Source organism: Diadema setosum, chromosome 14 (genome assembly GCF_964275005.1).
Source record: "Diadema setosum chromosome 14, eeDiaSeto1, whole genome shotgun sequence".
NCBI lineage: Eukaryota > Metazoa > Echinodermata > Echinoidea > Diadematoida > Diadematidae > Diadema > Diadema setosum.
In genome coordinates, this window is record NC_092698.1 from 32,582,648 (window position 1) to 32,594,924 (window position 12,277).

Sequence of the window (12,277 nt, forward strand, 5' to 3'; positions counted from 1 at the left end):
ATGGCAAGGATCCTTCTGGTTATGGTCCTCCTGGGGACGGTGTGCTGGTCAACGGCATCTACCTTGAAGATTTCTGCCTTCAACGTCAAAACCATGGGAAAGGCTAAGATGGACAAACCTGCAGTGGTCACTATCCTGACGGACGTAATTCACCTTCAGCTACTTTCGTAAAAATATATCTGTTCATGCTCCATTTAATTGGAATCACTACAAAGGCCCTGAAGATATACTTTTTAAAATCTCGTAGGAAACTTTTTTTTTTCATGGTTTTTAACTTATTGTTCTAAAAATTAGATTAGGTTTAAGTCTAAACACCTTTAACGACTTTCGTGACACAAATTATCATAATGACGTCTTCTCATATGAAGTAGGGCTACGGGTCAAAAACAGTGAGGCTTCCGCTCCATCACATAAATTACATAGGCGATATTACTGTTTTGATTTGATATAGACGATATAGGAGGAAAGCTTTATACTTCTTGTAGACGCATGTCGAAGATTTTCTTTCCCTGGCACTCCCTGCATGGGGCTGATCCATTGTGACATTTCCAACACAAGTCTGCGTCACATTTACGAGTTCCTTACAATCATTTGATATGCCATTTCTTTGCCACCGTTTCTCGTGACTTCATTATGATGCAGATAATCCTCAAATACGACATGGTTCTCATCCAAGAGATACGAGATAGTTCCCAAGAAGCTATCTACGAACTGCTGGACGAGGTTAACAGGTAAAATGCAATGTCATCAAACTATGTCAAACATGTTTTGTTGTTGTTATTCTTGATGTCATCCTTGTTGCTCCTCTTACAAGCATTTCTAGTATTGCTGTCACGTCGGTGTTCTTCAGCACATGATAAAATAATACTGTTATTGCTGGAATCATGCAAAGTGAACACATTGAAGAATTTGTTGTGAATACAAGTCTTTCTTATTGCTATAGTTCATGATTCCGCGTCACCAGCAAACTTGCTATCTTTTCAAGTAAATGCGTTGTGCTTTTAAGATACAAATTATTAATTATTTATATTGGATCAAACTTTGAATGTATTTTTTGGTATATTTTGGAAAGGTCCCTTGCTCAAACATACATCCTTGTTTCTTTTTTTTTTCTTTATCTTCATTTATCTTATCTAAACACGGGCCCTATCAATGACTTGTGATGATAATGATATCATATGCATGTCATTTTACCGCCTTCCAAGACATCTGTTTGTAGTAATACCTCGCATTGTTCTTTTCATTTCTCTATCTTTGTTTCCTGTAATTCGTGAATACATAGGCCCAGTATTTAGAAGTAGTAAATAATTGAATGAACATTTTGTTCTTTGCACATGTTTATCAAGAATAGATCACCTTCAGCAACTCAAATACTAGAAGGTATCATACACTTATTTATAATTGGTCTGTCTCTTACATATTGACTTCATGAAATTATTTCAAAGAATATACCTTCCATGATTGAAGTGACACAACATGAATGTCGCCCTTTATATCAGTTTACTCAGTGGTCGGGATAAGTTCGGTCTTCTCCATGCACGATATTGAAGATTTGCCGAGCTTTGCGTTCAATGCAACTTCGCAGGAGAACATCAAGTTCTTGGTTCTATAAAGTCGATCTCTAACTCTACTATTGGAAGACAGACCTCTAGTGATATGTGATGAGCATTTCTGAATTCATATACAAATTATGTCATTAAGATGTCTCTGTCAGTGCTATAATATAGACTGTAAAATTATCCACCATTCTATGATCTCAGAAATGTTCATTTAACTATTGCTCTTGTTGATGTGAATATCTTTAAAATTGCTGCGTAATATCTCATCGACTTTGCTTAATACACAGTGTTTCATCCCAGCAATATGACATAAGGCTGTCCACGCGAGCCGGTCGAAGCTCTTACAAGGAGCAATATGCATTTTTCTTCAAGTAAGTACCGCAGTCCTTTACTTTGCAAGAAAACCACCTCTTTTATGAGAAACTCATATGACCACTAGGCACATTTTTAACTGATAATAATTCCATTACCGATTTAATTAATCACAAGACGCGATGTAAACACAGCAATTGACATTGATGGAAAGGTACAATTTCAAACGACGAGGATATTTCCCTGAAAAATACATCTGAAATGCGAAGTTTTTGTCCAACAGTTTGGTACCATCACTCTCCTTTTCTCTTGAATTTGATATATTCATATGGTAAATGGGGAAGATATCATGAAAAATGTGTCCTGACAGTTCATTATGTCACCAAGATCTAGGCGATGTTTGTGCTGTCGGTGAAAAATTGCAAGGAAACATTATTACTCTGTCTGTCGCTCTCGCAGAATAGACAAGATGACTGTCGTAAACTCGTTCGAATACCCAGACGACGGGGATAAGTTTGAGCGGGAACCATTCGTGGTGTTGTTCGATGCGCCTTCCACAGGTAAGCACGTTTCATGTTTTTCTTTCTGATTACTGACTACATAGGCAAGCTATATTATTTTCCACCCACAATCACACCCCAATATGATGCCATGAGCACCTGCGAAATTTCTCGCTCTGTCCCAGGCTCTCTATTCTTATTATGAAATGACATTTAGTAGCAACACGACCGCGTGAAGCGAAATTAAGTACACAAATAAACTGATCTTTCATATCCGTACAGCTTGTTTGCCATTGACGTTTTATGATTCTGATTCTGATTTTTATTTTCCATGAGTAACTATACAGATTGCAAACCATAATTGAATAGGAGGCGACAAATCTTAACTCGGATATAGAAAAACAAAATTGTTTCCCAGCTCTCGTTTGTTACAAAGAAATAATGAACGGTTCTAACAACACCATGGCGAAGAATAACATCCTCGCAAGCGACCCTACATCCATAATCCAGTGGTTGATACCCTTTTATCATTGTTTCTCTTTCAATACCAATTGTTATACGCAGCTGATATCAATATAATTTGGAATTGGTGATTGTACCACTGCAATAGCAACAAAGAATATCCAATGAAATAGTAATGAAACAGAGTAACACTGATTAGATAATATTGAATAAATTCATAAAATAACCTTGATTGTATTGATAAATATGAAAACACGATGTTCTTACCAATCACTTTGGTGTTCTACTAATATAATGATAATAGTAAGTACTGTAAGAACAATAGAGTAAATACAATAGAGTAAAAACTATTATATGCGCCTAACAGGCAGCAGCAGCAGTGTCTCCAGAGCTCCTGAAATTTCGGATATTTCGTCGTTACTATATATTGTATCTGTGATATCTGATTTTGTTTTGTATTATAGGTTAATCTAACTGTGCAATGGTTCTGATGAATAAGATTGACCCTTTGTTATTTTTATGCTTTTTTTTTCATCGCTACATTGTATTATGTGAGTATTTTTAATGTATACATGGCCATTTGTTAACAATGTCTGTAATTCAGCCTCCGGGCTGCGAAAGATACTGATTAATAAAACACCCCTTTCAATTCAATTCAATTCAATTCAATTCAATTCAATTTCAATTCAAATATGAATATCAGTAACAATAGAAACAAATATGAGTTCATTGTTTAGTGTCACACCTGTGAGACGAATGTGTGACAAAATGCTTTTTCAAGACACACATGAAACTCACCATGCACAATTCTAGAGTACGCAATGCATTCCGCACCCGTCTCTTTGCACACAGTTTATCGTATACACATGATTTTTTTAATTTGAAATGACATATCAATATACACTGTAATGTCAACAACCATGGCTTGGATGACAGTTACACACCTTTCTCAACAACTTTTTGCACTCGGTTATTATCGCCAGTATACAAAAATCCATGTATACTGCAAGCAATAATAAGCATTTTATAACAGACAGTTATACCAGAATTATTGTGCCTCTTTTTCAATATATGACTACAATAAACAAAAAACAAACAAAACAAAATAAAAACGAAGAACAAAACAAAACAAATGCAACCCGCCTTCTTTGGTAAGTAAGTAAGAAACAACTTTTCACATAAATTATCAATTTGATGTTCAATCTATAACAAACGTATATGCAAGCTATTTGCTTTTATGTTTTTAGTGAAATCTACATCTGTCATTTTTCGCTCACTTTCACTTATTTCATGCATGCTGACTTTCACCCTATCACGTTCAATTTGTGTCTTTCCCAGCCGTTGGTCAGTTCGCAGCGATGGCTCTGCACGCAAAGCCAGATGACGCCGTGGCTGAAATCGACTTAACCACTGACGTGTACGACTACACTGTCAGTCAGTGGGGTATAAACGTAAGATTTTGAATCTATGTATCCCTATGGTTTCGTGCGATTTGTGTTTCACGCCTTTTCAATAGAACCATGGTTTCCTTACTTTTTTACTCGCTATTGTCAATATTTTACTAAATATCATTATTCATTTATTTATTTTTCACTAAAATTCTTAAGGTAATTTTGTCACCCATTGAACACTTTGTTTGTGTCTGGGAACATTGTATACACAAGAGAACAAGGAGTGTTCTACAATAGACCTTATACGCTGAAAATAGTCTCCAGTATAATTTCAGGTTCCGAATATTGAGTTCTCACCTGTTGACAACTAAAAGTATCTGGTTTCGTATTTTTGTGATTAAAGGCTCACTCGCCAGACCCTGTAAGTAGGACAAGTCATTTTACCCATAACGTTGCCCTCATGACTGACCGGTTTGTTTTACAGACTGTTAAAATTCACAGGACGACTGAAAGAAGGCTTATAACACCAAATTCTATAACTAGGGATGGGAAAAAGTAACTGAACTTCATATCAACCTTGTGTCATTTGCTTTGTTTGTGTTCGTTTGACCTTTTTTTTCAGGATGTTGTCATTATGGGAGACCTGAACGCTGATTGCGATTACGTCAGAGCCGATGACTGGGAAAACATCCGATTGCGAAGCGAGAGTCGCTTTGAGTGGGTTATACCGGACAGCGCTGATACCACAGTCTCTGGGAACACCGACTGTGCGTATGACAGGTCAGTTATGCACTGTTTCTTGTCTTTCATGTACATGTTGCCTTTTGATGTTATGAAGCGATATGTATATATCATTATTCTTGCATTTCGGGGTGTTTTTATTTTGTTGATTTTTGTGTTGTTGTTGTTGTTGTTGTTTTGGTGTTGTTGTTGTTTTTGGACATATAGAATAAACACTGATTCACTCTCGCGGTATTCCATTTCACAGGGTGACATATACTAACCATGACAAAGATTATCTCTCTCCCTCTCTCATTTTCTCGGCCTCCCATTATCAATATATCTCTTATTCTCATTAACGAGCAGTGCGCCGACTTATATCGCATAACACAGTTTGCAGTAACCGGTCATTAATTCTTACTGAACTAATATGTTTATTTCATTGCTGTTAGTGATCACTTTGCTAGCTGTTCTTCTGCACTTCCTTTCTATCTTTATCCCCCCCCCCCCCCCCCCCCGTTTGAGATTGTTCGTCTTGATCGATTGAATTTCTAAGTTTATCATTATCATTTTTGTTGTTCATGAACCAGGTTCGTGTTAGCGGGAACCCAACTTTGTAACTCCTATTCCCAACCTGCCGTCTTCAAGTTCGACGACTTCTATAATCTTAACTACGACGCGGTGAGTTCTTTGTCCTTTGACTGATAACACGAATGAGTTTTCACTACCCTAATCGGCTGTTATATGCTTGTCATTCTTTTCTGCTCTCCTGCATTAAATTTGGGAACATTTAATCTTGGAAGCACAGATGTTTGAATTTTCTTTTCTTCATGTCTGCTCAATAAGCCAGTTCGGGGTTAACTCATGGGCACATGGATACAAGTGACCTTTCTTCCTTTTTCAGTTGGTTGAAATAGGCACTCAACTAGTTTCAAGCGACAGAAGGCATAAGCTTGCCCAACGTAACAATATGGAATTCGTCAGTCATGTTCAAACAAAGGATGAAATTGCGTAGACCAGGTGACCAAAATGATCCTTCCATTGGCATTTTGGAAAGCATCCATTTCATTATTTTGCATTGAATGTATTAACAATCTCCTTCTATTGATATTGTCAGATACCGTTTTTGTTGTCAGGTGGATGTGTTGGCAAGCACCACTTATAAGGATCACTTGAATAATCATTACGTCACACATGCTTATCTTAGTGACCTTAAAAACCGCCATGCTCTGCTGATACGGATGACCTTTTTCTGCTCGTGATCAAAGTGGAACCCCGAACTGTCTTATTGTTTTGAGCTGTATAAGCAGTTATCTTACAACAAACCGAACTGGTTATCTGTAGAAAGGAATCATTGGCTGTGCACATATTTTACTTAGGTTAGAGAAAACATATAATTCCCCAGTCTGACCCCTTCTTATATTGCCCAGTCTCGTACAGAATACGCAGGGGGGGGGGGGGGGGAATACGTTTCAACGTGCTTCTTTTCCACTGAGTAATATAAAGTTTAGTATTTTTTATGGCGCTACGTCTAAAATGACAAGGCTTTTTCTATCGACTAAAAAGTTATGGCAAGTAAGGTATGTTTTCTTATGGTGTTGTTCTTGTTGTATATGACACACATTAGGCCTACATATCATATTATCAACGATCTAAAGACAAAATCGATGAAAGTATTGTGAGTGCAAAAACTTGTTAAGTCCTACATCTTGCAGGCGCAGTGTACAGCGTTAGAGATAAAGATCAATGTGCATTATCTTTCTTGATTCTCCATAACAACAGCCATTTTTCATTTAGCAAGACGAACCACATCTTGCTCATTTTTACGAGGGCATTCAAAGGAGAATGGTACACCGGTCACTCAAGGAAGCATGAACTGTAGCAAATTAATCACACTCAGCTAACTAGCTGTCAGAAACAGAGAAATGGGCACGTTCGCTAATCAACACGCCTAGTTATCCTTAATCCTATTTTGTTTGTCGTTATTTGTCTGTGTGACCCATATTTTCTTTTCTTTTTTATTACAGGCAAAGGATGTCAGCGACCACTATCCAGTGGAATTGAACCTAGATTAAAGATATCTACGTGAAGTATCGTGAGCAAATATGAATCAATCAGTAAATCAGTGGGTGAATAAATGCATTAGTCGATTTATAGGGCCTAATTGAATCACACCTTATAGATTAAACTACTGCCATTGAAAATCAACAGACACCTTAGATAGGTGTGGTCAATAGAATTACATAATTATACCCAGTAAAGCTATCCACAAAATCGAGAAAGCATCGGTTCAAAGCCATGCATAAGCAGTGAACGGTATGTGCATTCTTGATATGAAATCTGTATTCAGTCCGTAACTATACCGGCTTGAACTCTGCTAGCCAGTTATAGACTACGTTTCTACGGACAATGTAGATTGACATCGTGTTATCTTTCACCATGAGTTTCAAAATGGTGTTTACTGGTAGCGTCAAGATGATATCAAGAAATTGACTATATTGACTGTTATAATGATGCACACAAAATCTGCCATGACAAAATCTTGAGGATTTGCGATCATAATGTCATATCATGCTGAATAAAATCTATAAGACAAATACAAACAGTTAAACTGCTCCCTTATACCAGGAAGGTGAAACAAAAATCTTCTCACCTCTTTGCTTATACACACACCAACATGTCTTGATAGTTTGAAACGGACAAAACAAATAATACTGACTAATGGCAAAGTGTGACGGCTTCATTATAGTATGACATTTTGATGAACTAATTCTACAATGGAACATTAAATAAAAGTCTGTTTAAAGAATAAATGCGTTTCGAGTCTTTTCATGCGCATTGCTTCCCGTTTCGAATAACCGCATATTGTCGATTCAGTAATTCGGCTGCTGTTATTCAATGAACATTTTACGTCGGTGTTTGGGAATGTATGCGAGTTTGTATGTGGTTTTGTTTGTGCTGCCGTGTGTGCTAGTAACATGTAAGCGCAGACCTCCCGACAGAGTAAGTGGATTGATGAATGTTTATTATAAAGAAAACCAATACCCAGTGTCAGAGTTCTGTTATATTGGTTTGAATCAACTTCGAGACTAACGATAAATCACTCATACAGAATGAAATGTCACTATCAACACGATACAAGCCAATGTTGAAAAGATAATACACACTTTGGTTTGTACTTATTTTTCTAAACAACCAAATCAATTGATGAATTAACAAATACTTAAATCGATGAATCATTCCCTCAATCAATTAACACTCAAAAATAAATTCAAAGACATTCGCAAAACGATATGATGCTATAATTTCATATAGTTATGATTACATAATACCGTATAGGCCCTATCTAAAGAAGATACATGTACTTTGTCCTGTATTTCAGATGAGTCCGCATAGCAGTTTAATAATCTCAGGTGAAATCTTTACGATTTTAGCACCAACTTCACATTAATAATCTGCATAGTTGTCTTACACAACCAAGACCACGCAGGTAATATGACTTCATTATGACGGTACAAGGCTTCCGTTCATTCATTAATATCATGGATATCTGACTTTCTTCCAATGGAACTCCAGTTTTAGTGTTGTGAAGGATCTCATCAGAACTTAACGAGTTGTTCTGTGACGGAGAAATGAAATTCTTCTATATCCTTATAGACCTTGGGTCGAGAAATTTGAAACTTGAAAGGAGGAAGATTCACGCGTAGGAGTTAAAGGGATGTAATTTTGGTTGTAATGGGGATTAAGGTTTTAACATACGATTCTAAGAGGAATTCAAAGTTTATTTGATGAAAATCGGTTTTGAAATGGCTGAGATATCCAAAAACAAAGAGGTCCTTAAAAAGGTGGGACCCACCTTTTATTAGGACCGTTTTGATTTGCTTGTATCTGCGCCATTTCAAAACAGTGTTCATCAAATAAACTTTGAATTCCTCTTAATCGTATGCTCTTTACTATTATACGTGGTTTCTTATTATCTTAGTTCAAACCTGAATCCCCATCACGACCAAAACTATATCATCCCTTTAACCCGTGCACCTTAGTACGGAAGACCGTTCTCCTTTCTAATTCATCGTCACTTCCACTGACACAGACAGATTTTGTTTTTCTGCCTTTTTTTCCTCGAAAAAATATAAACACAAATGTGACAATGAAATGCCATACGTATAGACGGCGTAAATATAGTTATAGAGCAAAATATATCTAAAATTAGAACTAGTAACCTAACATCGTTCGAATTGCAATATAGGCGTTATAATCCTTCAGACACGTTACCTTTCATTGTTGAAGTCTCGGAACCTGACTGTCTCGGTTTAATCAATTTCTTCCACTTTTTTTCTTCCACGTAAATATAACATAATTATACCAACAACAACAACAACAAAACTCCGAAAATTACAAATGCTCTTTGGTACGCAAAAGTTGACTGTACGATGAAAAATTAAAGATAATTAACGAATTAAAAGCATGTATGCATTTTGTTTCAAACCTAACTCGTTACATTATCCATGCTCTCAGGCGGCACGGATAATGCAGGCCTTTGATCTTCTGTCAAATGTGATGAAACATGCGAAAGTTGAAAAGACACACCTTTTCACTACCAGAGAGACACAACCTGACACCCGACTAAAAAGAAAAATGATCCAAGCGATAATCTTGGCTGTGTGGTCGACATACTTTTTTTTCACACCATACATCCTAACAGCAAAATGTGATCGTAATATAAATTATGTCAAATACGTAATGCATGATAAGGATGATCATAATGATACTATTCTTAATAATAATGATTACATGATTCATGATTGTCATGAAGAGATGGGGCCTCTTGATGCAAATGTAAAATGTAAATCAGCTTCGCCATCTTTTGCTGGAGGAGTTGCCGTGAACGTTGCATTGCTAGGAAATCCCCCTAAAACTCGGTTTTAAGTCACGACAGTCGACAATTAATGATATTGACTTTTTTTCGAAATCCAACGGAATTAATTTTTTTTTTTATTACGGTTTAGTGCTACTCCATACTCAATGAATATTGGCTGACAGTTCTTTCTAAAGAAGGACCAGTCATTAGGCAAAGGTGCCACACACTTAATCTGTGCTATCTGGCAATATTCTTGTTGTCTTTTATGGCGGGGTGGGGGGGGGGGGAGGGTAATCTTTTGCTGGAGGAGTTGCCGTGAACGTTGCATTGCTAGGAATTCCTCCTAAAACTACTCCATACTCAACGAATATTGGCTGACAGCTCTTTCTAAAGAAGGATCAGTCATTAGGCAAAGGTGCCATAAACTTAATCTGTATTATCTCGCAATATTCTTGTCTTTCATGGGGGGGGGGGGTAAGAAGCAAATAGCACTAAGACCTCGGTAAAGGAAATTCATTGTAGTAATTAATAAGAAGTGGCCTTAACCTTACAATGATTAGATAGTAAGTAAGACCCTTCGAACATGAGAATCCAGCAGAATCTAATCAGACAGAGATATTGTTCTCTTTCGTTTAGCTCAAGATGTGGCTATTCCAAGTTCACGTGATACATCTGGTATTATAATAATTTTGACTTGAAATACATTCTGCTTTTTTATACTTGGGATACAAACTATTCAATGCTGGAGAGGAGAGGAACGGGCAGATATTAATTTTGTAGAAGATTTTCACCCTTTAGCTGACCATTTTCTGGCCATCAATTTATACAGACAATTATTTAATACAGATCTTACTATCATCCTTTCTGATAATACAGTGAAGTCATTTATAACTGTACTAATAAAAAGGCAAAGAAAAGAGGTATATGATTAGTCTTTTCACTCATGTACCTTATTAATTGTTTCTGTGGAATAGGGGTGATAATGACGATTGCTTCAGGCTGGAAATTGTCATGCCATTTGAGATATGAAATAAAGATTAGATACTCATATGATAATGCAACGTACAGTCCACTATTATGCGTAGGACTCAAGTTTGATAGTGAAGTATAGTAGAGATAAAGTATAGATAAACAGACATTTTATTCCATCTATCTTTACACATAATAATGTATGTATCGATATATGCTTTATACACTAGGTAGACATTGCACACACACACACACATATATATATAAATATATACATATATATATATATATATATATATATATATATTTATATACAATATATCTATATATTATACATCTATATACAGTCAAATCTACCTTTAGCTTCCACTTGTATATATGCACAATATATTATATGTACATTCTACCATATTACTATCAATGAACGTAATGTAACAGAACACGTTTTACTGTGACGTAGAAAAAAAAATCAAAGGTGAGATTAAGAAATCATATGAAAACATTCACGAAATATCCAGCGATGATCCATCATAAACAACGCAACTCACGCAAGGATATATTAGATATACAAAGGGAGGTGCATTATTCAGACTTTTTTTTTACAGGCCAGGTCCTGTCAGGTTGGGGTAAGATGCTGTGGCGGGACATGTGATGCAGTGTTAGCTGCCCATGTGACGGGAGCAGATACGACTTAACTAGGCCGATGCCAGCCTGTGCTAGTACGATTGCAATCAAGGACAAATAGTGGTACTTAACCAGATATGGATATAGCGCTATTATTTCCACCTGTTATCAGAAGGTTATATCTCAAACTATGAGAAATGTTGATGTTTGGCACAGGTGTGCTTTCGATACAAGCCAAGTAAAAAATCAATACTACAATGTCGGAGTATCGGCTCCTTCAGTGCGTCATCAACCTTGCCAACTTATCTTCTTCTTTTTTTTTTTTTCCTTTTTTTTTGTTGCCAATGAGCAGGATGAATCGGGAGGCTTTTACCATGCGTTTAGCATGCTTGGTCCTATGACGGTCACAATAACAAAGATTTTTCCAGGATATTTGATGGATTTAGTCAGATATAGATGGATTTAATACCGGTAGTCAATTTTGCAAAATGCCAGCATGATTTCATTTAACTTTCTAAAAGTCCGTCTTAATGTTGCCAATATTACTCAGCATTACCATTAAAAAGCACAAGTAGCTACATATTTGTAGAGATTTCATTGATGTTTTTGCATATTGAGAGAGATTATATATATATATATATATATATATATATATATATATATATATAATATATATACATACATACATATACAAATGAGAACGTGTAGGTTGGTATTGTTTCATTCTTATTAAGTTGAGACATTCTAGATCAAGCGCCATGAGAGCCCTTCAAAGGCGGATACCGGCCGTATACAAGAAGCCATCATCATCATCATTATCATCATCATCAATCATCCAAATATAACTCAAGATTGCATTTCCTATTCTGAGAGAATTGG

The 12,277-nt window shown here is 36.3% G+C and overlaps 1 protein-coding gene across 1 annotated transcript; it reads left to right on the plus strand.

Annotated features, from left to right (window-relative positions):
- Positions 1-7,474, plus strand: LOC140238007 (deoxyribonuclease-1-like). The gene is made up of 8 exons (XM_072317935.1): positions 1-144; positions 643-731; positions 1,847-1,930; positions 2,331-2,431; positions 4,172-4,284; positions 4,847-5,004; positions 5,535-5,625; positions 6,972-7,474. The coding sequence occupies exons 1-8, from the start codon at positions 1-3 to the stop codon at positions 7,017-7,019; spliced, it is 828 nt and encodes a 275-aa protein (XP_072174036.1). The 3' UTR covers positions 7,020-7,474.
- Positions 7,475-12,277: the final 4,803 nt, after the last annotated feature.

Bases quoted from the DNA above. Each gene is read 5' to 3' on its own strand.
- LOC140238007 (XM_072317935.1), top strand. From the start codon at position 1: ATGGCAAGGATCCTTCTGGTTATGGTCCTCCTGGGGACGGTGTGCTGG. The intron at 2,432-4,171 runs GTAAGCACGTTT...TGTCTTTCCCAG, and splicing joins GTTCGATGCGCCTTCCACAG to CCGTTGGTCAGTTCGCAGCG. The intron at 5,626-6,971 runs GTGAGTTCTTTG...TTTTTATTACAG, and splicing joins ATAATCTTAACTACGACGCG to GCAAAGGATGTCAGCGACCA.